Raw genomic sequence first — 27454 nt, 5'->3', positions numbered from 1 at the left:
TTTTTTTTCTTCTATTCTTTAGCATTGTATCTCTGGGATGATGGATATTCACTAAACCTACTGTGGTAGTCATGATGTATGTCAGTCAAATCATGCTGCACACTTTAAACTGATACAGTGCTATATGTCAATTATACCTCAATAAAACTGAAGAAGGAAAAAAGGAAGTAATACAGCCCTGATAATAGTATATGGAACATACTAAGTGCTCAAAACATGCTAGCTATTCATTAAAAAAAAAAATTCCAGCACAACTCAAGGCACATATACAAATTACACTAAAGCTAAATAAATAAATACATAAATTTATGCTGTCACAGTTATCTTTATCCTCTGATTTTTTATATTCTAGTTTAGTCCATTTCATTTTTTTTTTAAATGTTGTTTGCAACCCACTAGATTCACCTGATAACCTACCAATGGGCCTTGATTCACAGCATGAAAAACACCACAGTTTTAGTTTTTTATACACTCATGGCCCAGCAGATGGTTAGGGACATAGCAGACTCTCCAATAATAAATGTAAGGTGTACTCTTTAGGAGATGATCAGATTTCATCTTTTTTTTTTTTTTTTCTTTTTTTGAGGCTAAACACAAATAGTTTGTGATTATTTAGAAATGCAAAATGGAAACCTCTAGGAGTCAGATGTTTTTATGAGAAAAAGACACACCAAACTAACTTTATTCTCTTATCTCAACCATTTAGTAAACCAGGGAAATACTAGGGACACGGTGTGTCTGGATTTCAGCCAGGAACTGACAAAAGGCCAAGACACTGAACTGCTGGAGGCTACAGAGCGTTTTGTGAGTAGCTGGTTGAGTACCTCCACCAGAGAGGGTGATGGAAAGACTGAAAGCGAATGATGCAGGATGCCTTCAGGCCGTGTCCATTTTAAGAATAAGTTGAATGACTCAGAAGGATTCATGTGTTTAAACTGTGAAGATGGTACAGATTATTCGCTAGGTGATCTTTTTTGTTGTTGTTTATTTATTTTTAATTGGAGGACGACTGCTTTACAATGTTGTGTTAGTTTCTGCTGGGCAGTGAAGTGAATCAGCTGTAAGTATAAGTGTGTCTTCTCACTTCTGGACCTCCCTTCCACCCCGCCCCCATCCCATCCATTCAGGTCTCACTAAGTGATCTTAAGCAAGGCACTCACTCTGAGGCTCAATTTTCTCAGCTGTAAAATGGAAATGATAACAACGCACATCTGGCATGGTTTGCCAATAGAATCAAATGAGATTATATGTGAAAATGCCAGATAAATCTTAAAGTGCAAGATGAAACTAATTATTGTTCTTAGAGAATACTGATTTGAGATGCGTAACGATCTGAACAGAATTGAAGGATGGCCTGTTAATAAGATGAAATTTCATGAAGTTAAACACGAAGAACTTAACTTCACAAATCTATTATAGAATGTGTGGGATGAAACAGTCTTCGTTCCTATCAACAGTCTTGAGAGTTGTAGCAGATTTAGGCTTAATATGAGTTAACCATGTAATGTGGTAACCAAACCAAGACATCCACCTTAGGATATCTTACCAAAAGCATGGATCTCAACATTTGGGAGGTGCAGCCCCATTGTATTCTGCATTGGTAACATATATTAGGAACAATGGGCCACAGCTTAAAGTGCACAGGGAATGGGATATATTTCCAGAGCAGAGTAATCAGGTTGGCCAGTGATCTAGACATCACAACCTTCTATGAAGGATGATTGAAAGGACTAATGGTTTGGTTTAGGAAAAAGGAACTCGAGAACAGTACAACTCAAAGTGTGGCCAAGGGGCTGACAGTCCCCTAAGCAGTCTTCAGAGAGGTGAGTTCAGACACTGAGAGTAAGTATTAAAACCATTTGTCACCATTTGGCATGGCTGTGTGATCCAAGTTCATGATCACTGGACTTATCTTACTAAATGGGGCTGAGACCAGCTTGTGTGTTGGGCTCACAAGGTCCATGTTACATGTGACATTTCAAGATCAGTTTATCTAGCATAACCCAAAGTGTATAATGTACAGGATCCATTGTTTTACAGAAAGACTATTGTAGAAACTAGCTAGTGACGTGGATTAAAGATGAATTTTGACAATATAGCATCACTTACTTCATTTTGGTAAAAGTAAAAAAGAATAGCCAAAGCTTTTAAAAATTACTTTAAAAACCTCTTTATTTTTATTTTTTTAATGTGTATCATTTTTAAAGTCATTATTGAATTTGTTGCAATATTGTTTTTGTTTTATGTTTTGGTTTTTTGGGCTGCAAAGCATGTGGGATCTTAGCTTCCTGACCAGGGATTGAGCCTGCACCCCCCAATTTGGAAGGCAGAGTCTTAACCACTGGACCGTCAGGTAAGCCCCACTCAACATATCCTGTGAGACTGGCTTCTTTATGATGGTTAATATTAAAACAAAGAAGCATATGAGATACACATTTTCCCCTGTGAGTGGTTTCTGTCAATCAAACCTAAATTTGAAAGCAAACAGAAAACTCACCATGGGGAATACTCATAGTCATAGTGTTTGATTGAAATGTGTGTATAGACATTTAATATGGGGAATTGGTATTTCAAAGTAAACTTTTTGTTTAGTTCTGACAGCTGAACAACAGAAAAAAAGTTGCAAATGCAATCATGATTCTGCATATTAATTGCCTAAGTATACACTTTTAGTAAAAATATGAACAATTTTTGTAATTCTTTTCTGTTTCCTGTTATATTTGTTCCAGTTATATTTATTGGAATGCAATTTTGTATCTGCACAGTCTTTTAAAACATTTAGTCTTGTATTTTCTCTAGTACAATTCTTAGAGATTATCTAATGATTGTATCATTCATATTTCTAATATTATTTATGTTTCTAATAATTGTTTTGTAATGAATTTTACAGAAGTATCTTGGTCAGTGGCAGGCTGGGAAGTTTTTAAAAAATCAATCATTCTCTCTAGACAGTTTAAGAAACTTTGTTCTAGATTGAATAGAGGTCAGAAAACTTTCTGTAAAGGGCCAGATAGTAAATATTAGAACATTACAACTAATCAACTCTGCCTTTGCAGCCAAAAGGATGGGTGTGGCTTTATTCCAGTACAACTTTCTTTACCACAGCAGGAGCAGTAGCTTGCTGAGCTCTCATCTAGACAAAGAAGAAATCCATATTCTGTGCCTCTCCAGAGAGAAGAGTTGGAATCAGACGGGCACATTTACATCAAGTCAACTTTTAGCTTATTATATGAAAGACTTCCAGTAGTTAGGAGAAAATAAATTGCCTTGCATTTTAATGAACTCAAGTCTAGATATTTATAAACAGAGGCTGAGTGAATTGTTGGATGCTCTGAAAGTAAATCCTGTCCTGGATAGGAGGTTGGAAAAGATGAGTGAAGCGCTCTTCTCACTCAAAGATCCAGGTTCGAGGATATTCACACTTAACACTCTTCAATGTAAGATGTACTACTTTTTAGCCGAGGGAATGATGGAATGAAAAGTAACTTCTCTCATTTGCTCTGCTGTTTGGAGCTGTCTGGTGGTGTCTTATTTGACGGGACATTCGAGGTTATGAAAGGCAATGGGGGGGAGGGTGCAGGCGGAGGCTCAGACCGGGCCCCCTCACAACAGCTGCAGCTCCTTTGAAATGCCCACGGCATCGAGGCCAGGAGGTGCTGGCTGCAACGTGGCGATTAGTCATGGTTTCTGTGTTGCTTTCCACCCTGGGGTCATGATTTCAGAGAGCTTTATTAAAACCGTGACTTTAACCAGGACCTTCTTTGGAAGCTGCTCGTCCTGCCTCAGGAAATCTTGGGTAGGAGTCCTGTGTGTGTACACATCTCTCTCTTTCTTCATTTAACAGAGATCCTTATTGGAGTCTTTAGTCTCTGACTTTAACTTTGAATAGAACCCACATCACATTAACACTGACTGTAATGAGGGGATTTCAGTGTTGTCATAAAGCAAGTGTGAATTCTGTAGGACATAATGAAGGAACAGTTTTCTGAGAAAGAGTAGCTTTGCATGTGCCTTGGCGTTTTTAATTTAGAGGAAACTTCAAACTTCTTTTGGCTTTTTCTAAAAAAGTGAGAAGTCATAGCTGAAATTAATATATGCTTCAGAGACAAATGCCAAAAACAGACACCGCAAAGGGAAGGATTTTGTCTTTTTTAAACAAAATCTGACCATCTCTTTACACTGGAAACAGGAGCCCATATGAGCCCACAGATGTAAGAGTTGGCTACTCCACAAGTACATGGAAATTTAGATGTGTATCTTCCATTAAAGTTGACTGGAGCTGGGTGGCTGAGCCATCCTGTTCAGAAGCACGGCCCTGCCACTTGCCGCATTGCAAGGGGAGGAGCCTGAGGCCAGTGGTGGGCAACGGCTGGGTCCTCAGGCTCTCAGAAATGCGGGGGTTTAGTAAGTCTTTCAGTGAGATGCATGGCCAAGATTGAGGACACTCTACCTGCTTCTCATGGGGAAAGTAATCTTGAATCTTTAGAGGACTGCTTTTCTTTTCTGCAAAGTGTAAGGTGCGATTTCAGTTGTCCTGGAGCTTTACGAGTGAGTGGTATTTGATGTACAAGGAAAGTGCCTGCCTAACTAAGTATGAATGAGGCTTCACCATTGTCATCTATTTCTGGATTTTGTTTTGTTTTTTTCCCCCGTCTTGGGTCAACCCACCAAACTCTTCAGAATTAAACAAAATCAGGTGAGAACCAAATTCAAAGCAGAGCAATGAAACTCATGACTCTTTTACCACAAGAGATCCAAAGGTAAATTTCCACGAAGACATTACATAAATTGTGGACTTGAGTACAAAAAGCAAGAAATATCCCTCTTCTAAAACAACAATAAAAATACCTAATTGTATATATTGCTGAGGAAGCCCTTCCGGGTCTCAGGCAGAGGGCCAGAAGCTCATGACAATACATTTCTGAATCTCTCTCAAGGGCCAGGAGGGGCAGAACAGCTCGGTTCAGATCCTGCCTGTGCCGTTTCTGAGTGGCTCTGGGCTTCCCTGTCCTTCGATCTCTGCATCTGTGACGTGGGGTTAATGATGAGCAGTGACCTGGCGTGGAGCGGGCACTGTGGGCACCTTCTCATCACACCACAGAGTGCTAAGAAGCACACACAGCCTTCCTGAGGCCCTGGAGGGAGAAGCATGACCGCATTCCCGGTGGTGAAGCCATTTGGGGATGACATTCTGGGGAATTAAACACGTCTGGGCCTCTGCAGATTGAAGGTGAGCATTATATTTCTGTTTCTTGGATTGATTAAAATAGGGACAAGCCCAGAGGAAATGCTACTGTCTTTTTTTTTTTTTTCCTGCCAAACTAATTCCACAGTTAGTTAAAGCTCTTGTGGTGTTTGGTTCTCAAGTTTCACTTTCTACCTCTGATCATTTAGCCTAGTCCTAGTCTGTATTTAGTTGTTTTTTTTTTTTTTCCAGTAAAATAAAGGATTGGCAGAAGCTCCAATACTCTGGCCACCTGATGTGAGAGCCAACTCATTGGAAAAGACCCTGATGCTGGGAAAGACTGAAGGCAAAAGGAGAAGGGGGTGACAGAGGTTGAGTTGATTGGATGGTATCACTGACTCAGTGGACGTGAGTTTGAGCAAACTCTGGGAGATGGTGAAGGACACGGAAGCTGGTGTGCTGCAGTCCATGGTGCTATGGAGAGTTGGACACAACTGAGAGACTGAACAATGACAAAGGGCTGGTCTGTGACTTGTGTAAGGAGCAGATCGTAGGGACATGTGCCACCACCAGGGTCTCCTATGTAGCTGCTTAGACCACAGCCACCAATATGCATCACGGCTAAGATTCACGAGTGGGTGGAGATCACTCACTGGATTTATTTATTTCAAAATTCAGGCCACGAGTCCCTGTGTTACAGTGTGGAAAGCCCTGTTTTATTCAAGTGCCTGCATCTGTGGGGCCCACAGCTAAGTAGGGGCTGTAAGGGTATATGCCACCATAGCCAACGTAAGGCATAAATTAAGAATGTCAGAATACCGAAGGGACCAATTTACAGAGGAGCTTCTGTGAAGGTAACATGGCCTAATGCATGTTATTCAAGCCTGTCCCACATGTGGGTTTTGAAATGCTGGTGATAAGGGAAGAATTCAATCACACCACTTGGTTGAAAACAAATCGTGTCGTTAGTCTTCGGCATTTGTGTTTGTGATACATAGCAGCTAAGGATCTGCACTGGCAGCCGGACAGACCAGCCACACAGGCGTGGCTGCGCTTGGTTTAATAAGAACCATGTGTTACAACCAAAACAACATCTGACCTTCCTGCTTCAAACAGTGTGTGTACTTCTCAAGGGCTCTATTCAGCCAGACAGCTGTTGGGACATTTATTCCCACATTTTTCATTTTTCTTTGACCCGGACAAATTGCCCGTGTTTTAATATATTCTCTGGATATTGTTTTTCACCATTTTACCTCCTTAGCTTGAATCTTTGGTTCCTAGCTCAAACCCCAAATTGTTTTGAAGGTGAGGTCAACCAAAATTCATTTGCGCTTTTTTTGGGTGCTATTTTAGAGCAGAAATTCAGGCTAAAGTTATTTTTAAAGATTTGGTTACTCGGGAGTGACTTAAAATCCATGGGCTGTAATGACTTCTCTGTGTAGACCAGAATAAAGAACACTTTCTTACAACTCAGGGATGTTTTCTCTGCTTCTTCAAAATATAGTGCGGCTTGACTTGTTACATACTGAAGATGTGAAATGAAAAAAGTAGCTAACGATGTTAATTCTGAGTTTCCTAAAAGGATCAATTCAGTGAGAAAGAGAGGTCTTTCAGCACAGTGGTTATGAGCCTCAGTTTTGGAGTCAGACACACCTGAAGTTGAAACCCTGCTCCTCCACCAGCTAATAGATCACAGGCAAGGGACTTAGCCAGTTCAGGTTTTATTTCCCTTCTCTAGAAAACAGAGACCCTCTGCCACAATGCATGAAATGCCATAACATAGCTTGTGGAAAACAGTTAAGTCCTCAATAAAGTATAGCTTTGTTTCAGAACTGAAATCGCCAGCCTTGCTCCTACAGAGGGAAAAATGCCTGCAAAGTCCTATAAGAGAGAGGAAGTGTAGTGATTCGGGAAACTGAAGGACGCTCCCTGTGACTAGAGAAAAGGGCAACGGGTGAGAATGGAGAGATGGGGTGAGTTCTGAATCCTGTTGTTACCCTCTCCCTCCACCTGCTCAACCACGATGACATGAACCAGCCTGACAATGATCACATCCTGAACTGCACTTGAAATAAAATGCCATAGGAAAGAATGAAGCAGAAGACACCGGGCATAGCCCACCCCATAGATTCTGTTTTGCATTCTCTTAATCTACAAATCACCGGAGAACTTGAGTCTAATATAGAGTGGATATTTACAGCTAAACAAACTTCTGAAAGATTATCATAAACAAGGCATTTTACGTTTGTATGCAAACCCTCTGATCAAAACTAAAGCAAAGTGAAACAGATGTTAGCCTAGGTTCCTGTCGGGCTGAATCATGATGCTTATGATAAGACGAGATTTTTGGAGAATAAACACATATTACGGTCAGTCATTTCAGAATTTCGCTTAGGTTTGTGTTGTTTTTAATTTGTGAACGCAGCTCGTCCTGCTGGTACAGCCATGGTCTTAGTAAGGTATAGTAAATTGCACCTACCTTTTTCCTTTGGAAGTTCACATCAAGTTTCATTGAGGCACACTTGTTCAATGTATTTAGTCGTCTAAAAGGAAAGAAAAATGTGATCATTGCTATCACTAATGAACCTAAATCTTTCCAGTTTGATGATTCTCATTGGTTGCCAGTGAAGCTGAAAGTGCAGAAACAACCAACTACATCCCAAGAAAGGACTCTACCAAGAGATGGTACATGATAAAGTGTTCCCTTTTGTTCTCCAGACCTGAGAGGACCTTCCATGAAGCTTACCAAACCCTGCTGCTTCCCTTTCCATCATTCTTGGAACCCATGGGAAGTAATTTTAAGCCATATTTTCACCAGCCCCTCATTTCATCTGCCACTTTGACCTCTCCAGTCTATCCTGCTAGTCCCCAAATTTGGATCAACTCAACCATCTCTCTTCTCTCTTGCTCTTGTGTATAAATGGGAAAAGAACTCACATTATAGTGCTGAATTATATATGCCATGAACTGAATTGTGTCCTCCCCAAACTCACAGTTTGAAGCCCTAAACCCCAATGTGATTGTATTTGGAATATGAAATGATTAAGGTTAAATGAAGTCATAAGGTAGAGCCTTAATCCAATAGAATTAATGTCTTTAAAGGAAGAGACTGATTCAATGGACATGAACTTGGGCAAACTCCAGGAGATGGTGAGGGACAGGGAAGCCTGGCATGCTTCAGTCCATGGGGTTGCCAAAAGTCAGACACATCTTGGTGACTGAACAAAGGATGAGACACCAGAGCACTCCCTCCCTCTCTCTCAATCAGCCATGGGAGGACACAGCAAGAAGGTGGCTGTCTGCAAGCTAGGAAGAGTTCTCACCAGAAACCAAACCTCACTGGCACCTTGATCTTGGACTTCCCAGCCTCCAGAACTGTGAGAAAATAAACTTCTGTTGTTTAAGGCACCCAGTCTGTGGTATTTTGTTTTAGCAGTCTGTGATGACTAGTACATAGCAATACTTACATTTTGAAATTCTCCCTCAGCTGGGCTCCTCAAATTGCTACCCAGCATTTATTTCATTTTTTTTCTCTCTGTAGGCATTCATTCTCATATCATGAAAAATATCACAATTCCTCAACAGACCATTGCCAGTGAGAAAATACAGCTTAAGTCATTAATTACTTTAACAGTTCTTTCCTTCATCATAAGAAATGTTCATATTCTTTTTAAAAAATATTTTTCTTTATTTATTTGACTGTATGGCATGCAAACTCTGAGTCGTAGCATGAGGGATCTAGTTCCCTGACTAAGGATTGAACCCAGGTTCCCAGCATTGGGAGCATGGACTCTTAGGCACTGTACCACCAGGGAAGCGCAAGATGTTCAGATTCTTTTTCAAAGCTAACCCTTTATCCTGTGTTTGACTGTAACATCCACCACATCATGTGGGTTCTTTTTACTCTGCATAGGAATAAAGAGATATCAGCTCTTAAAATAAACTAGATTCTGATGATGGTTATCTTCTTTCTCTAGCCTGGACACCCTACCTGAGCTCCAGAGCTACATTTTCAGCTACTCACTAGTCTCATTCATCTGTGGGGTCCTCCTGGCCCTTCAAACTCACCTATGAAAACTGAACTCACTGTATTCTCTTCAAAACCTGATTTTCCTGTTTAAAGTCTTGTCTTGATTAACAACATCACCAGTAAGTCAAGTCACCCAAGCTAGAAAACAGAGTCATCTACCTGTTAATTAGAGCTCCATGATGTCTTTGAATTTTGCCTCTTCTGGGTCGTAGTCAGTCTCGTCTCATCTTTTACTTAGAGTCAGGAGACAGACAGCCTGTTAAATTGGTTTCACTAATGCTTCACATTGAAACTAGTTCTTTTGTCAGCTTCTTATCGTGATATTTACTTAAAATATTTAATAACTATCCTCATTTTCAGCCATCTCCAGTTTCCCCACTTAGTAGACATACATTAGTGTCAACTACGACGGGCAGTTATGGACTAGAAGCTGGTCACCTAGTCTGAAGCTATCTTCTGCAAGTCCTTTGCTCCTGTAGCTGATAGCCAGTTCCAAATGTGTTAAGGTCTCTACCTAAGAACTAAAAGTGTTATCTGAGGTGCATTATGTACAGTTGATCTTTGAACAACATAGGTTTGAACAGTGTGGGTTCACTCAACACAATTTTTTCCAATAAATGTACTGGAAATGTACTTTGATGGTCCAAAGTCTAAGACTCCATGCTCCCAATGCAGGGGGCCAGGGTTCGATCCCTGGTCAGGGAACGAGATCCCACAAGTCACAACTAAAATCTGGTGGAGCCAAATGAATAAACAAATAGGAAAATTTTTTTAAGATTTGCAATATTTTGAAAAAAGCTTGCAGATGAACCAACACAATACTGAAGTAGAACAATGTTGGAGAATTGACACTACCCAACTTTTAGACTCACCATAAAGCTATAGTAATCAAGACAGTATGATAGTGGTGAAAGAAGAGACAAATCATCAGTGGAATAGAATAAAGAGCCCAGAAATAGACCCACACAAATAGAGCTAAGCAATCTTTGACAAAGGAGTAAAGGCAACACAGTGGAGAAGAGATAGGTGTTCATCAAACAACGTTGAAAAAACTGTACATCCACATGCAAAAAAAAGTCAGTCTAGACACAGATCTTATACGCATCACGTAAATTAACTCAAAATGGATCACGGAGTAAATGTAAGCACAAAACTGTAACACTCCCAGAAGATAACATAGGAGAATATCTAACTGACCTTAGGTTTAGTGATGACTTTCTAGATACAACATCAAAGGCATAATCTATGAAATAAATACTTGACAAATTGGATTTCATTAAATTAAAAACTTCTGCTCTGTGAAAGACACTGTCCAGTGTATGAAAGGGTATGACATAGGCGTGGAGAAAATATTCATAAAAATAACATCTGATAAAGGACTGTTATCTAAAAAACACACAAAACAACTCTTAAAATCAAAATAATAAAACAATCCAATTAAAAAAAAAAAAGACAAAAATCAGGATACCTCACCAAAACAAGATACACTAGTTGCAAATAAGCGTATGAAAAATGCTCCACATCATATATCATTACAAACTTGCAAATTAAAACAACCGTGAGATACCATAGCATGCTTATTAGAACGACAACACTCTAAAACACTGTATTACCAAGCGCAGGCCAGGATGAGGAACGGCAGGAACTCTCACTCACTGCTGGTGGGAGTGCAAAACGGTGCAGCCCCTTTGGAAGACAGTTTGGCAGTTTCTTATAAAACTAAACACCTTCTTACTATACATTCCAGTAGCTGCACTCCTAGCTATTTACTCAAAGAGTTGAAAACTTAGTGCACGCAAAAACTTGCACAGGAATTATTTTTTAATCCATAAAGATAAATATTGTATTTCTGAAGGACATATATACTTAAAATATAAACCATTGTGACCCAACTTTTGCAGCCAACATGCCCACAGTAGCAGTGGGTGTGAGGTGCTACTGCACAGGGATGTTTAGAGCAGCTTTATTCATAATTGCCAAGACTTGGAAGTGACCAAGAGGTTCTGCAGTAGGTAAACAGATAAACTGTGGTACATCCAGACAATGGAATGTTATTCAGTCCTAAAGAAGTGAGCCATCAACCCATAAAGAGACAGGGAGGAACTTTAAATGCATATTACTAAATGGAAGAAGCCAATCTGAAAGGCTACATGCTATGTGATTCCAACTAGATGGGATTCTGAAAGAGGCAAAACAGTAAAAAGATCAGTCAGTATAGGGACAGTAAAAAGATCAGTGGTTACTACTGGTTAGGAGGGAGAGAGGAATCCCAGGATGGACAGAAAGGGTAGAGGATTGTTAGAACAGTGAAATATTCTGTATGATACTATAATGGTGGATACATGACACTACACATTTGTCAAAACCCATAAAATGTATAAGACTGGGAGTGAAGCCTAATGCAAACTATAGACTTTGGGTGACAAGGATGTGTCAATGCAGGTTCACAGTTGTGAGGTATCACCTGGGTGGGGGATGTTAATGGTGAGAGAGGCTGTGTATATGGGGGTACAAGTGGCAGAAGAGAACTCCCCATACTTTGTGCTTAATTTTGCTGTGTATCTAAAACTGCTCTAAAAATAAAACCTATTATTTAAAAATGTAATCTTTGTTTTATTCATTTAAAAGTCATTTTATTTCTTGGAATTTGAAATTACTGATGTAAAGCGATATGCATTTCTTTTGCTCTGAATCTACTTTCTTATTAGTACTCAATTCTATCTACAAAATTGCTATGATTTAAGACATCTTAGAAATTCTGGATACAATTTCAAATATCATATGCGCAATTATTCAGTTCTTCCTCTCATGACAGATACGTTTTTCCAATCATCATGCCATATACTTTAAATATCTTATAATTTTATTTGTCAGTTATACCTCAATAAAGCTGAAAAAACCCAACTGATTTTTTCAGCTGGGAACAAAAGACAAAGAGGGAAAACACTCTTTATGGTGATCTGAGACTAGGCAGACATTCTCAGCATGGTGTAGCATCAGTCTGTATTTATCTTCTATAATGTAAACAGTGGCTAGACTCTCCAAGAATACAAAATGGATAAAACATACACCCTGGTGAGATGGAGATGCCTCTTTAAGGAGTGGCTGCTTCAGGTAAAAGACCATGTCATGTAACAGAAGGATTCACAGCCCTTTATCAAAACCACCATGAATTCTGCTATGACTATAGCCAGGCTGCATTTAGGACAAATATTAGCATCAGTATTTGTTTCCCTCAGACTTAATGATGGGGCTTCCTAGGTGACTCAGGCGGATTCTTAATTGAGAATCCGCCTGCCAATGCAGGAGACGCGGGTTCCATCCCTGGGTCAGGAAGATCCCCTGGAGGAAGAAATGGCCACCCGCTCCTGTAATCTTGCCTGGGAACTCCCACGGACAGAGGAGCCTGGAAGGCTATAGTCCCTGAGGTCGCAAAGAACTGGACAGACTGAGCAACTAAACAACAAACAACAAAAAGCACTTAATGGTAAGTAACATAAAACCCTTCAGAAAACCTGAGTTGGTCTGTCACTGGTGGCCTGGAAAACTATCCCTGCATGAACAGGAATTATAAAATGTGTTTTCTTTGCTGCATGAACAGTGTGTCTTCCACTGGATTAGAGCCTCTTTTGAGAGGAACCATAATTTATTCTTCTAATCCACCTAAAACCTAGCAGGAAATTTTATACAGGATAGTCTCTGTAGGTTTTTCTTTTAAACTGAACACACTTTGTTTACATTGGTCCAATCAGCGACTGGTTTTAGTCACAATAGACCTTGTATAGTCAGAAGAGCAGAACTATTCCCCACTGAATATGACAGGCTGAGAGCTGCACCTCATTTGCATCTCTAATGCCCAGCACAGGCTCTGGTTCAGAGAGAATCCACTAGGTAAATGTTTGCTAAGGAAATACTAGAACCTGGTAGGCTCTGAGGACCGACTGGCCTGACCTCTTTTATTTTCAAATGAGGAGACTAAGGCTCTGAGAGAAAACACTTGCTCAGGGGAACCATGCATCAGCTAGACAGCTGGACTTGGCCCTGTCCAGAGATTTCTCCACTCCAGCCTCCTCAAGGAGGATCCAGGAGGCCTGGGACATGACAGCCTATGTCCTGGACCTTGCACAGGCTGGTCAATAAATGATAGTTTCCTTCCCCTCACTACATTTTCCATGGAAAGAGGAAACCCATGACGTATATTGAAGCTGTGCAGTTTGTGCTTTGGGCAAACTGGATTTACGTGTTGACATAAGCAAAGCAGTTTGACCCTTTCAGACGGACCGCCCACAATGTCCATGGCTACCAGAACCTGTTAATTTCTACTGTTGTCTTCAGAAGGCTTTAGAAGGGTTCATGCATTAGTAAAGGAGAAACAGTCAGAAGTCTCATTTTAAAAGTGAAACTTGAAGTTCTGGAGGGAAAGTCAACAGGAAGAGAAGAAGCTGAGATACGACCATCTGACAGTGGGCACCACGTTCCAGGAACAAGTTGAGGGGCTGAGAATGCAGAGGTGAACCAGATATGGTCCCTGCCCGTGGGGATCTCACAGTCCTGAGTGGGATATAAATATGATGAACAAAAGGAAAAGCAATTAACTCTCAGGACACAGAAAGACAAAGCCTCCCAGAGGAGGCAGTATTTAAGCAAGGCGATGAAGGACGGAGAGAAATTTGCTGCCCAGATGAAAAGGACTACAGGCAAAGCCAGCAGTCATTAACTGGAGCTCTCTAGTCTCGGAAGTGCAAGGATGTGAGCAGGAATCACTGGTGGGATGGGCAGGGGTCAGATCACGAAGAACCAAAATGAAGATGTTAGAGCAATCTGCAGCAAAGGGGAGCTACTGAAGGAGTTAGGAGAGTAATGTAATGCCACTGCATGCCGGAGACAAAACTGGGGGCAGGATGGAGATGGAACTGAAGAAGAACAGATGGAAGACAGTTAACAGTTTAGGTGAGAGATGGCAAAGAGGAGCAGAGGGGAGTGGGAACAGATGAGGACTTGGCCACTGACATAGAAGTGTGGGGGCCGGGGAGAAATAGAGGGTGACTCCTGGGTTTCAGGCTTTTGTCAATGTGCCTGTGTCAGTTAACAGAGAAAACCAAGGAGTAGGGAGGGGCCAGGGACTGGGATTCAGGGAAGAGACATGAGGTCATGTTGGGATGCCTTGTGACATCCAGACCCACTTCGGAATGATCAGCAAGTAGAGGATATACACAGAGGATACATAATCATTAAACCAATCTTCCAGGGAGAATTCAGTGCCCTGGAAACTGCCATGCTAAAGGCCTGAGTGGAGCAGGAAGAGCTGGGCTGGGGGAAGGTGTAGTCAGAGACATGGGAGGTCAACAGAATCAGCTCGAAGTGGTCCTGGAAGCCACAGAAGGAGCATTACACAGAGAAGGGAGCAGTTGGTTCACTGTATCAAATATTTAAGAGTAAGTGATACATAACATAAAATATGCCTCTTGGGTTAGCAGTCATTGCAGGCAGCAGCTTCAGAGAAGCCTGAGTAGAGGGCTGAGCTGTGAGTGATTGCCGTGAAAAAGTGTAGCTCTGGAGGAGAGAGATTTAGGGCATTTGAGGAGAAAATGAATAATTGATTGCCACACAATATCCTCTCACAGGTAGAAGCGTTAAAATAATTTGTGAACTGACAGGTTATTTTCTTCCAGGTTCCAATGCAATTTAACAAACATGTATTGAATTCCTGCCCGGCACATGGCCGCAGAGCACCGGGAGCCCATGACGTACCGAACGAGATGTGGCTCCTAGCAGTGAGCACTGTGCAGCCTGCGGGGCGTCCCTCGCCTCCCCAGCTAAACCCGTGTGACAGTGGGGCCAGCGCGCAGCGAGCTGTGCCCGGGCTGCCCTGGCTGACGGGACACCCGGGAGGGGAAGGAGGGAAAGGCAGGCAGGGTGCCTACCGGGGGCGTGGGGACCAGAGGGAGATGGGGAAGGTGGTCAGGGCCCGGTATGAGCGGTGTCCCACTCGGTCACTGTGACAGAGCCGGGGAGACACAGAGAGGCCCTCTGCACTTGGCACATGTACGGGAGCAGTGGCGCCCTTTCCTTCTCCTCTTAGATGCATATTTTACCTTTAAACCACCAGACTCTAGACGGCTCATGAGGTCTTCCGTGCTGACTTAATGGTCAGTTTCCTGGGCTATTTTTCTAATACTCCTGCCAAAAGCTCAAGAGGAATAACAGGCAGGGGTGCGGGTTCATCTCTGACATGCCATTCTGATTAAAGCTGAAGCCTGAACTTCTCACCCTCCTCGCCAGGGTCAGAGGTGAAAGCTCTCCAGCCCCGTCTGCTGAGGAGTGCCCTGGGCGTGGCCCTCAGAGACAGTCGAGAACAAGTCACCTGGTCCAGGGCTCAGAGGTGAGCGTCCCTGGGAGCAGCGGCTCCTCCTTGCGGGGCCTGGGAAAGGTCCCCTGTCTGTCTGGGGGTTCACAGAACAGACTCTGCAGAGCAGGGTGGAGACCTCTGCCACACACACGTGTCCGGTGTGTTCTCGGCCAGGGCGAGGCTTTTCAAATACCACAGGCCATCCAGCCGGACGGCTTTCTGGTGTCTGAGGGGAAAGAAAGGTGTCACCGGAAGTCACAAAGGGCTGTCATCAGGCCACAGCTGAGCCAGGGGAGGCCATGCCTCCCCCTTGCTGAGCTGTTCACTCTGGCTGTTCTTCTAGCAAGTGGTCCTGGGACAGCAGAAATGCTGGCTCCTCTTCCGGCCCATAACCCCACAAACTGGCCCTGGATATCAGTGGAGGTGTGGGAGAGGGATGGTAAAGCATGGACTGATCTTGCTATATGATGTCGTTCAAGGGGGAGAGGATGTACATGTGGCACTGTATGAGTTGCATAATATATATTTTTAATTGACTTACAGTTGACAGACAACATCAGATAAGTTTAAGGTGTATGACATAATGATTTGATACTTGAAATGATCATCATAATAAGTTTAACGTCCATCATCACACATAGTTACTATCTTTTTGTCCTGTGATGAGAATTCTTAAGACCTACTCTTTCAGCAACTTTCAAATATGCAATACAGTATTGTTAACTATAATCACCATGCTGTACATTACATCCCCAGAAAATAATCTGAAATTAGTAGTAGCCTCTAATGATGAGAGTTTTGGGGAAGAGTGCAAGCTCCCTCCGCAAACTGATCGAGGACATCAGCCACAGTGGCCCACAGGTAAAGAGCTAAAACAAAAGAATAGGGGCCTCACAGGTGGCACTTGTGATAAAGAATCCACCTGCCAATGCAGGAGACACAAGAGACGTGAGTTCCATCCCTGGGTCGGGAAGATCCCCTGGAGGAGGAAATGGCAACTCACTCCAGTATTCTTGTCTGGAAAATTCCATGTACAGAGGAGCCTGGTGGGTGACAGTCCATGGAGTCACAAGCAGTCGGACACGACTGAGCGACGAAGCACACAAAAACAAAAGAACAGGTTTTCTTGGACTTCTTCAGTTTGTGGATTTCAAAGTTTAAATTCACATATGCCTGTACTAGAGAAGTATAGCTTCTTAACTTCCTTAGCTTTTTAGCTTTTCACAAAAATTGCATCTAATCCAGATAAAATTTCTCCTGTGAGAATTAGGCTGGGTTGAAGCAAGGGTCATACCAGAGATTTCTGAGAAAACTGAAAGAAAGCAAAACTAGGGGGGAAGAAACACTCACTCCCAGGTGCCGAGGGGCATCTCTTGGCTCCCCCTCTGCCTGCCCTATAGAAGTGGAGTCCCCCTTGGTCAGCCCCGGTCTTCTCCTCCCTTGACTGTTTCACTCTCAGGACCTCGTACCTTTTGTGCGTGGATGACACTGCATTTCTGTCTCAAGCTGAGGGCCTGTCCAGCTCCAGCCCCACATGCCCGGCTGCACACTCGACGCCTTCACTGGCACCTCCAGGCACCTCAGCTCACCACCCCTTCCCCCACCTCGAACTGGACTCCTCTTGCCTCTCTCCTCGGCTGTCTCCTGACTCAAGGAAAGGCGTCACCACCACACAGCTGCTCAAACCTGGAGGAATCTGGTGCCCCTGAACTCCGAACAACAACAGCAATAATAATAATACCTGTTATTCATAGGTTCTGGTAAGAATAAAATGAAGTCAATGTCAAGAACTTAGTATGCTAGTCAGCACATAGTAAACACTCCCAAAATGATAACCATGGTCATCAATTTTTTATGTGCCAAAGCAAGTCATTTTAAAAAAATATTGCTAATGTTTTTTACATAATGCAATACAAATAGCTAAACACACATATATATAGAGAGAGATAAACTCCTTCTTTAGCCTGCTATTCTACTTTGTAGCTTCTTGGGTATTCTTCCTAAAGTTATTTTGCATAGGTGGTTGGAAAAGTTTATATAAGAGACCATTAAAAAATGTAAAGATCAATTTTTAATATAAATTTATACATGTATATATGAAATCCCTACCTTTGACCTTTCTATATCTGTACTTGTCTTGGCCACCCCCATTCTATATAGACTACCTTGAGGTGAGGTTTGTGATGGAAAGTGGGGGTGGGGATGAAGATGCCTTTTCTGCACATGAATTAGTCAAATAAAAGAAACAAAAGTGAAAGTTCAAAATAACCACATCAAATTTCATGTGTTCTTGACTGAGTAATTCCTACTGGCCTTTTAGGGTCATTTTTCCAGGAAGTTCTCCTGGTCATTTTTCTAAAACGCTCTCCCCCTTAGCTCTCCTGCACCTGTACTTATAGCGATCACACCATTTGTCCACGTGAGTCAGAGTTTACTCAATTCTCCACCTAGGTACTATGGGCATTTGGGGACAGATAATTCCTTGTTGGGGGGCACACTGTGCCTTGTGGGAGGGAGCCGCATGTCTGGCCCCCACCCATTAGATGCCAGTAGTATCACCACAGTTGTGACAAGCAAAAATATTCCCAGGCCTGAAGACAGGATCAAACGCTGCCCCCACCTCGGACTGAGAACCACTTCAGGTGAAAATTCTGTCTTATTTGTCTCCATAGCAAAGTAAGGCCCTCAAGACACAGCCTTGATGAAGTGACCTTAAGGAAGAGATGACACAGTGCCACCACTCTCCACAGTGAATCAGTTCTGAACTCTTCACAAGAGAACAGAGTGTGCTTTAAACTCTTACTCTAATTATTATTATTTTTAAAAGTTGAGGTCCATGATGGCACAAATGCAATCAGAATTTCTAACCTTGGGACTTACGAGTTAAATTCGGAAAAATCACAAGGCAACATAGATGGGGAAGAATTACCTTTAAAGGAAGAAATTAAAAACAAAACAAAAAACACTCCAAATCGTGTTTCACAAAAAGACCTAAGCTTTCTTTGGAAAATGCCAGAAGCAGCCTGTGTGTCTTTGAATCCTAGCACTGCTATTTACGAGCCATAAATGGGCAAGTTATTTCATACCTCCGTGCCTCTGTTTCCTCATTTGTAAGATGGGAATAGATATTACAGTCTATCTTATACGATTATTATGGGAATTTAATGAGTAAATATTTATAAAATGCTTAGAGGAGTGCTTGCCAAGCACTTTGTGGCTTATTTATTTATTTATACTTTGGCTGCTTTGGCTGCTCAGACGCGAGGGCTTCTCTTGAGGAGCTCAGGCTCTACAGTGTGTGGGCCCCATAGTTACAATGCACAGGCTTAGTTGCCCTGAGCTATGTGGGATCTTAGTTCCTTGATATGGAGTGGAACCTATCTGTTGCATTGGAAGGAAGATTCTTAACCACTGGACTACCAAGGAATTCTCCAGCACTTTGTGTTTTGAAGAAATGAAATCACTGCTTACTGGGATTTGTATTTAACTTATAGAGTTAGAATTTCAAAGGTGGAAGTGACCGTGATTATTATGTAATCATCTATATCCTTCTCCCCATGATTTGTCTGTGGTTTCAGTTCAGGTAATTGTCACAAATTATTATGTGCCATAAATGAGCTTCCCTGGTGGCTCAGATGGTAAAGAATCTGCCTGCAATGCAAGAGACCTGAGTTCGATCCCTGAGTTGAGAAGATCTCCTGGAGAAGGGAAAGGCTACACACTCCAGTAGTCTAGGCTGGAGAATCCCCATGGACAGAGGAGCCTGGTGGGCTACAGTCCATGGGGTCACAAGGAGTCGGACATGACTGAGCGACTAAGCACGGCACAGAAACACATTATACAAAATATTGTATTTTATATGATATTCTTTAAGAGGAAATTTAAAAGTATATTATCAATTTTCATAAAAACCACTATTATTTAAAATTATTAATGTTATTTAATTTACTCAGATCAAATGGTGTGCCTTTGTGTGTGGAGGTAAACTGTAAAAATCATTTTTGTCGGCACTCTCGGGCACAGTCTCCCTCGTCCCGCATGATAACACTGCCATTAGTTGTTCTTTTAAACGCAAAGGGCAGTGACAGATGAACTGTAACCTTAGTCAATTCCATATCTTCACGAAACAGCACTGAGCAAGGTGAATGTCTTTGTTTTATACATGCTATAATGAGTATTTATTAACAGCATAAGTTAGGCAGATCTAACATTAAATTAGAAATTCAGAGATCACCTTGGGCATCAAAGCTCTATGTTATTAACAGCAGTCTGAACAAATACCCCAAACCAAAATGCGAACAGAACATGCTACTTCTAAAAAGTCTCCTTTGGGAGCTTTCATGTGCTGCAGTTTGCCTTAAAGGTGACAAACCTAGCAAGGTATTGCGACACCTTGGCTATGCCTATATTCTGATACTGTTACAGTTTCCAGTAGCTCATCCAGCTATTTTAGATTTGCAATTAGCTTTTCATTACTCACAGGGGAAATTATTTTTCAATTAAAAATTCAATCAAAAACCATCAAAACAGAATTATAATGTGGTTGCTAAGATAGCAGAGACTGCACTACTATTCTGACTGGCAGTAACAGATATTTACAGACGCCTTCTGTGCACTGGTGCTGGCAGAGTTGAGAAGCAATGGTAAGGGGCGATCACCATTCTGGAGGTTCACCCCTTCACTAAAGACAGCAAACCTGTCCTGTCTTCAGCAAGACCTGAAAATGAGAGCCACACACCCACATGTACCCAGTCAGGCATGAGCCCTCCCTGTCAGCAATGTCCTTACTACCATCTACAAATTTTTTATAAATCTATGAAAGGCTAATACTACTCAACAACTCTCAAAGTATAAATGGGGACCCAGGACATTAATTGTCTGGCAGGACATTAACTGTCTGTCCAAACATGAGAGAAACTTTCAGAAAACCAAAGGTGAATAAAGTTCTTGTGGGTTACATTTACAGTAGGAGACCTTCAGACCTCTGGTCTCTGTTTATCTACCTGCCAGAAGCCACCTGCCCTCTGGCTATGGTTCCCTGTTTCCTTTAGGATTCTCCATTGGCTCAGCATTTCAAATACGCATGAGAAATGTGGAGCCCACAAAAGTTTTAAAAATAAAACACGAGACCAGCTCCATCACTGTGTCTGCAGTGCACGAGGAAGAAAACGAATAAAATCAGAAGCCCTTACTTCTCTCTAGGCATCAATCATAACATACCATATAAGTGGGTGAGTGTCTAATTAACCACTCATCAAACTCAAAATTTTAAAAGTGCTGTCACTCCCCTCAGGCTGGAAGTCTTCCTTCTGCCTGCTTTCAGGAAATCTGTGTCTTGAAGGAATTCATAAGGAAGGCAAGGAAATTCCGTGTGTGTTCCTTTAGCCAACCTACCTCCATCTCTGCCTTCCTATTCCACTGGCGTCCTTTGATCCACCTGCTGAGACTATTCCTTTGGCCTCTGCTCTATCCACTGCTCCTATGCCCTGAGAATCTCAGCTCACACACTGCCGGCCAAACGCTTTCCTTATATCATAATAAGGATGAAACAGCTGCCTAAAGAATTACTCCAATGATAACCTCCTGCCACTCTAATGCAAGCTGAGCCCTTATCAAGGGCATTGTGGTATCTGGTGTTGTTGCATCCCTGCTCAGTCCCTCAGTCGTGTCCGACTCTTTGTGACCCCATGGACTGTAGCCCACCAGGCTCCTCTGTCCATGGAATTCTCCAGGCAAGAATACTGGAGTGGGTTGCCATTTCCTTCTCTGGGGAATCTTCCCAACTCAGGGATTGAAGCCATGTCTCCTGCATCTCTTTCATTGACACATGGATTCTTTACCACTAGTGTCACCTGGGAAGCCCTCTACAATATACGGCTTTCTGATTTTTCTGGCTGACAGCTATTATTATTCACAACCTTATATCTTGAAATGATTCCTGTACTGGCTAATCTATAACATGTCTGAAAGGCATGTTTTTTTTTTTTAAGTAGACTTTAATGGAAAAGTCCAGAACTTAGTCAAGGGACCTTAGATCACATGCAGCAGTGAGCAGATAAGGATTTATCACCCACATGTTTGACACTTAAAGTGTGGCCCACTCAGCCACATACATCATCAAATTAACAGAACTGCACATTTAGAAGCAATGTTCACTCCTGAAATCCTGATTTAAAAATATGTAACAGATTTGTATTCTTGATTTATAATGTAATCTTTGATTTATATTTCACAATATAAATTTAAGAATCTATGCATAAATTACTAGAACTAATGACTAATTTTAGAAAGGCTGCAAAATACAAATGAACAATATATATATATTAGCAGTGAATAATGGGAGACTGAAATGATAAAAAAAAAAAAAACCCAGCACCTCAAAACATGAAATTCTTAGGTACCTTCAAGTATGTATATTACCCATATGCTGAAAATGACAAGTCAGGGTTAAATAGAAAGAAATCAAAGGAGACCTAAATAAATAGGACTGTGTGTTATGAATCAAAAGACTTGTCTGTTAAGATATCAATTATCCCCAAATTGATCTGTAGAGTCAACACAATCCAAACCAATACTCCAGAGCATTTTAAAAACAGATATCCATGAATGGTTTCTAAATTTATATGGAAAGGCAGAGGATCTAGAATAGACAAAATAATCCTGGCAAATAAGTTGGAGGACTTACACTATTGGATTCCAAGACATACACAAAGCTAAGTAATCAAGTGCCATAGTGATAAAAAGAATAGACACGTGGATAAATGGAACAGGATAGAAAGTCTAGAAACATACCCATGCATATATGGTCAATTGATTTACAATACAAGTGGAAAGGCAATTCAATGAGGAAAGTATAGGCTTTTCAACATGGCGGTCAACCAATGGGATACTGATAAGCAAAAGTATGAATCTTGATCCATACTTTGTACCTTATAAAAAATTAATGGATCATCACCTTACACATAAAACACAAAACTGAAATTTCTGGAAGAAAAACAAAGGAGAAAATAGTGACCTTATGTTAGGTAATATTTTTTATGTGTGACATTAAAAACATGAAAAAAATGAATAAATTGGACTCCAGTAAAACTTAAAACTTCTTCGAAAGACATTGTTAAGAGATTGAAAAAACAAGCTACATGCTGGCAGGACATTTCAAAACTCAGTAAAAAAACAAACAACAAAATTTTTAAAATGGGCAAAAGACTTGAACAGACAAAAGAAGATGTATCTTACAAAAGAAGATATATGAATGGCAAAGAAGCACAAGAAAAGACATTCAGCATCATTACTCATTAAGAACATGCAAGTTTAAATCATGACAAGGAAACACTAGACACTTATTAGAATGCTTAAAAACAGAGCTAAACAAAACCAAACAATACAGAGTACTAACAAAGGTGTGGAGCAACAGAAACTCTCATACATCATTGGTGGTAATACAAAATGGTATGGTCACTTTGGAAATGTTTGGTGGGTTTCTTATGAAGTTAAAATATACTTATCAAATACATCCCAAAGCCCCATTCCTAAGAAATTACTCAAAATAAATGAAAACTTATGTTTATACAAAAACTTGAATATGAATGTTTATAAGGGCTATATAATCACCAAGAAAGAAAAGAAAGAAAGAAAGTGGAGTCGCTCAGTCGTATCCGACTCTTGTGTAGCCCACCAGGCTCCTCTGTTCATGGGATTTTCGAGGCAAGACTACTAGAGTGGGCTGCCATTTCCTTCTCCAGGTGATCTTCCCAAGCCAGGGACTGAACCCAGGTCTCCTGCATTGCAGACAGGCGCTTTACCATCTGAGCCACCAGGGAAGCCCATATAATCACTCAAAGTGGTGACAACTCAAATATTCATTTGGTGAATGGACAAACTGCAGTAGTATATCCACACAATGGAAGACTGTGACTGATACACACAGCACAGATGAATCTTAGGTGTATTAAGTAAACTGAAGCCAGACTCAAAAGCCTGCATAATGTTTGATTTCACTTACATAGCATTCTGGAAAAGGCAAAACACTGGGCACAAAAACCAGATCAGTGGTTGCCAGGAGTTGGAAGCAGGGGTAGAGTTGATGACAAAGGAGAACCAGGGAGTGTTTAGGTGATAAAGCTGTTTCATATCTTGGTTGTGGTGGTAACTACATGACTGTAGGCATTTGTCAAAACTCAAAGAACTGAAAATAGTGAATTTTACTTTAGATATATATAGAACACCTTGACTCAAAGAAGATATAGATTTAAAAATTCCATTGAGATGATTTTAAATTGAATTTAAAAATTTAATTGCATAGATTTCACTTATATGTGGAACCTAAAAACACAAAATAAATAAATACATCTAAATAGAAACAGAGTCAAAGATATAGAAAGCAAACAGGTTGCCAGATGGGAGGGGTGGAAGGAGGAGAGAAATAGGCGAGGGAGATAAAGGGGTACAAATCTTCATTTACAAAATGAATGAGTCACAGGTATAAAATGTACAGCGTGGGGAACACAGTTAATAATTATGTAATATCTTTGTATAGTGATAGATGACAACCAAACTTACTATGGCGATCATTTTGAAGTGTATAGAAATATAGAATACTAGGAACTAACATAGTGTTGTAGGGCTAATATTTCAAAGACAAACAAACAAACTTACAGAGGAAAAAAAATCAGATTTCTGGCAACCTGAGGTGGGAGGAAGGGGCAACTAAATCAAAGTGGTCAAAAGGTACAGACTTCCAGTTATAAGATAAATCAGTCATAGAGATCTAAAGTACAAAATGATAAAGATAATATACACTGCTGTGTGTTTTGTATCTGAAAGTTAAGGAAGTAATTCCTAAGAGTTTTCACCACAAGGAAAAAAACGTTTTTTTTCCCTACTTCTTTAATTTTATATCTATATGAGATGATAAATGTTCACTAAATCAATTATAAACATTTCATCATGTATGTAAGTCTAACCTTAAACATAAACAGTGCTATATGTCAATTATATCTCAGTGAAACCGGGGGAAAAACAACAAAAGGCATAATTTGACAATCAAGTAAATATCTATAAGTATGCAAGAAAATGCAATTGGGAAAAAGATAATTAATGCAATACAATTAACAATAAGAAATATTTCTTTTAAAAGTGTCAAGTGGCTTCTCTGGTGGTCCAGTTGTTAAGAATCCACCTTGCAATGCAAGGGACACGGGTTTGATCCCTGATCTGGGAAGACCCCATATGCCATGGGGCAATTAAGCCCATGCACCACAACTACTGAGCCTGTGCTCTAGAGCCCGCAACCCACAACTACTGAGCTCGTAGGCTGGAACTACTGAAGCCCGAGCACCTGGAGCCTGTGTTCCTCAACAAGAGAAGCCACCGCAATGAGAAACCCGCGCACTGCAACGAAGAGCAGCCCTCGTTCGCTGCAGTTAGAGAGAAGCCCACGCAGCAATGAAGACCTAGCACAGCCAGTAAATAAATCAATCTTTTTTTTTTAAATGTCAACTGATTAGTAAAAATACTCTTGGTTAAAACTCAGAGGGAAAACTCAGGATGAGGTGCTGGTGGAATAGTTCTGAGGTGAATGAAGGCTTGGGGTGTGCATCAGACATCCTGAGGAGAAAACACTGCTTTTCCAATTCATTGCCTTTAAAGAATTACAACAAAACTATCCAATCCTCTTATAAATGCTCACAAATGGCATTTTGTGCTTGTTTGTTTTCGAGTTCAAATAGCCCATCCCTGCAATTTGTGATTTGAAGAGTTAGTTCTCTTCTCTTCACCCACATAAGCAAACCCACAGCAATGCTTTCCTTGAACATTCAGAGACCATTTCCTAACACGACTCTATTTTCTCTTCATATAGCAACCCTAGAGAAAGCAGCTATGAACACAGAAATATAAATATATGTCTAAAGAATCAGCAAGCCTATGATTATTTCACAATATTCTAACACACATTTGTCTCTCCTATCTTGACAAGTTTCCTCATCACTACTTTCTTCTTAAACTGCTATCTTTTGTACGTCAAATGCAGAATGTACGAGAAAAAACATTGGACTACAAGTGACGAAAACTTGTTTAAGGTCAGTTCAGCCCATTACTAGCTCTGTAGCCTTGGAAAAAGGACTCGCCTCCTGAAGCTAATATTTATTTCCAGCTCTGACTTCTCTCCAGGGCTTTAGTTAAAAAACCTCCAAGCTAATTTCCTACAGACACACATGACCTCACATGCACATTTAATTGTTCAGAGATATTTGATTGCATTGGCATCTTTCATTATTACTCAAATTATAATTGTTTTATTTGCTCATGTATGCATCAATTCTTCAATTAGATTTCTTCAACCAGATTATATATTCTTTGAGGGGAGGGAATTATTCATATATACATCTTTGTCTCCTTTTATCACCTATCACATACTGAAGGTGTAAATTATTTCTGAAAGTAGATATAATTACTTGAGCTTACATATTTCAGTTTGCTGATATAATCATTTGTCTTAAAAAATACAGCTAAGTTTGACATACTCATGGAGTTTAACAACGCCTTCTCTGACCACTCATATTCTGGTCCCTCATGCTTCCTCCTCCCAATAATCCACTCACATTCCATCACTGTCTATAGCCTCAGCTTGTTTTACATTTTTAAAAATAGAATTTAACACTCTCTGAGATAATATCTTCTTCTCCTCTCTTTTTCTCTCACTCACCATCTCTTTGACTCAATCTGTAGTCTGAAGCTTCATGCTGCTGCTGCTGCTAAGTTGCTTCAGTCGTGTCCGACTCTGTGCGACCCCACAGATGGCAGCCCACTAGGCCCCGCCATCCCTGGGATTCTCCAGGCAAGAACACTGGAGTAGGTTGCCATTTCCTCCTCCAATGCATGAAGCTTCATACTAGAACTCAAATTCTATGAAACCAGGGACTGATCATGCTCACAGTAAGACACTTATAGCCTGGCATACAGTAGGCATTCAATAAGGACTTACTGAATTGTTGTTGAACTCACCCCTTAATACAGTGACAACTATTATAGACATTTAACAATTGAAAGAAACAAAAATATTTCACATGATTTACCTGTAAAGAGGTTCTACAAGGTCCTTTTCAAGAAAATCATGATCGTTCTTGACAGCCACAATGTTGATGGGAAATTGCGAATCTGAAAGAGAGACAACGGAGTTTATGAGGCTTGTTTTATCTGAATCAGCAACGATATCTTCAGGCCACCAGATTTCTGTACTCATGGCTAATCTTAACTGCAGTTACTCTCCACTGACGGGTGTGTTGGTAATGTTTAGAGAGCAGGATGCTTACTTTAACCCCAATAAATGTTTTTAAGGATACAAAAAAACATGCAATATGAAAATAACCAAGTGCTTGACCTTGGATAGGATTGCTAAATGCCTGTATTTTTATCCAGGCATGCGTCAGTTGCTCAGCCTTATCTGATTCTTTATGACCCCACTGTCCATGGGATTTTTCAGGCAAGAATACTAGAGAGAATTGCCATTTTCCTCCTTCAGGAGATCTTCCCAGTCCAGGGATTGAACCCAAGTCTCCTATGTCTCCTGTATTGCAGGTGTATTCTTTACCTGTTATAGCTCATCGTTATCATAGACATTTGCCTGCATGGAGAACTTCTACACTCTCACTATCTACCTAAGGTGGAGGTTGCTGACTTCTCTCCTGATCAGTTCATGAGATACTGATCAGGATAGAAGTTTGGCAGATTTCTTTTTTGAAGTTTCCAAAAATACCTGCAGCTCAATGGTCTCAAGTATTTTATTTTGTAGCAAAACCTTTTTCTTTTTTTAAAAAAATATTTTATTTACTTATTTTTGGCTGTGTTGGGTCTTAGTTGCAGTGAGTACGCTTCTCTCTGGTTGTGGTAC

General features: G+C 40.9%; 1 protein-coding gene across 7 annotated transcripts in view; it reads right to left on the bottom strand.

Annotated features, from left to right (window-relative positions):
* STARD13 (StAR related lipid transfer domain containing 13) overlaps positions 1 to 27454 on the bottom strand; it is a 492634-nt gene that overhangs the window by 29170 nt on the left and 436010 nt on the right. For all 7 annotated transcript variants that reach the window (XM_070800199.1, XM_019971413.2, XM_019971415.2 and 4 more), the window contains 2 exons: positions 26640 to 26721; positions 7665 to 7728 (listed from right to left, as the gene is read on the bottom strand). In XM_070800199.1, the coding sequence (XP_070656300.1) occupies positions 7665 to 7728; positions 26640 to 26721 (146 nt within the window). The remainder of the gene's footprint in view (positions 1 to 7664; positions 7729 to 26639; positions 26722 to 27454) is intronic.

Source organism: Bos indicus, chromosome 12 (assembly GCF_029378745.1).
Source record: "Bos indicus isolate NIAB-ARS_2022 breed Sahiwal x Tharparkar chromosome 12, NIAB-ARS_B.indTharparkar_mat_pri_1.0, whole genome shotgun sequence".
Taxonomy (NCBI): domain Eukaryota; kingdom Metazoa; phylum Chordata; class Mammalia; order Artiodactyla; family Bovidae; genus Bos; species Bos indicus.
Note: the sequence above shows the minus strand (reverse complement) of the source record. Positions and strands in the feature narration are given on the sequence as shown.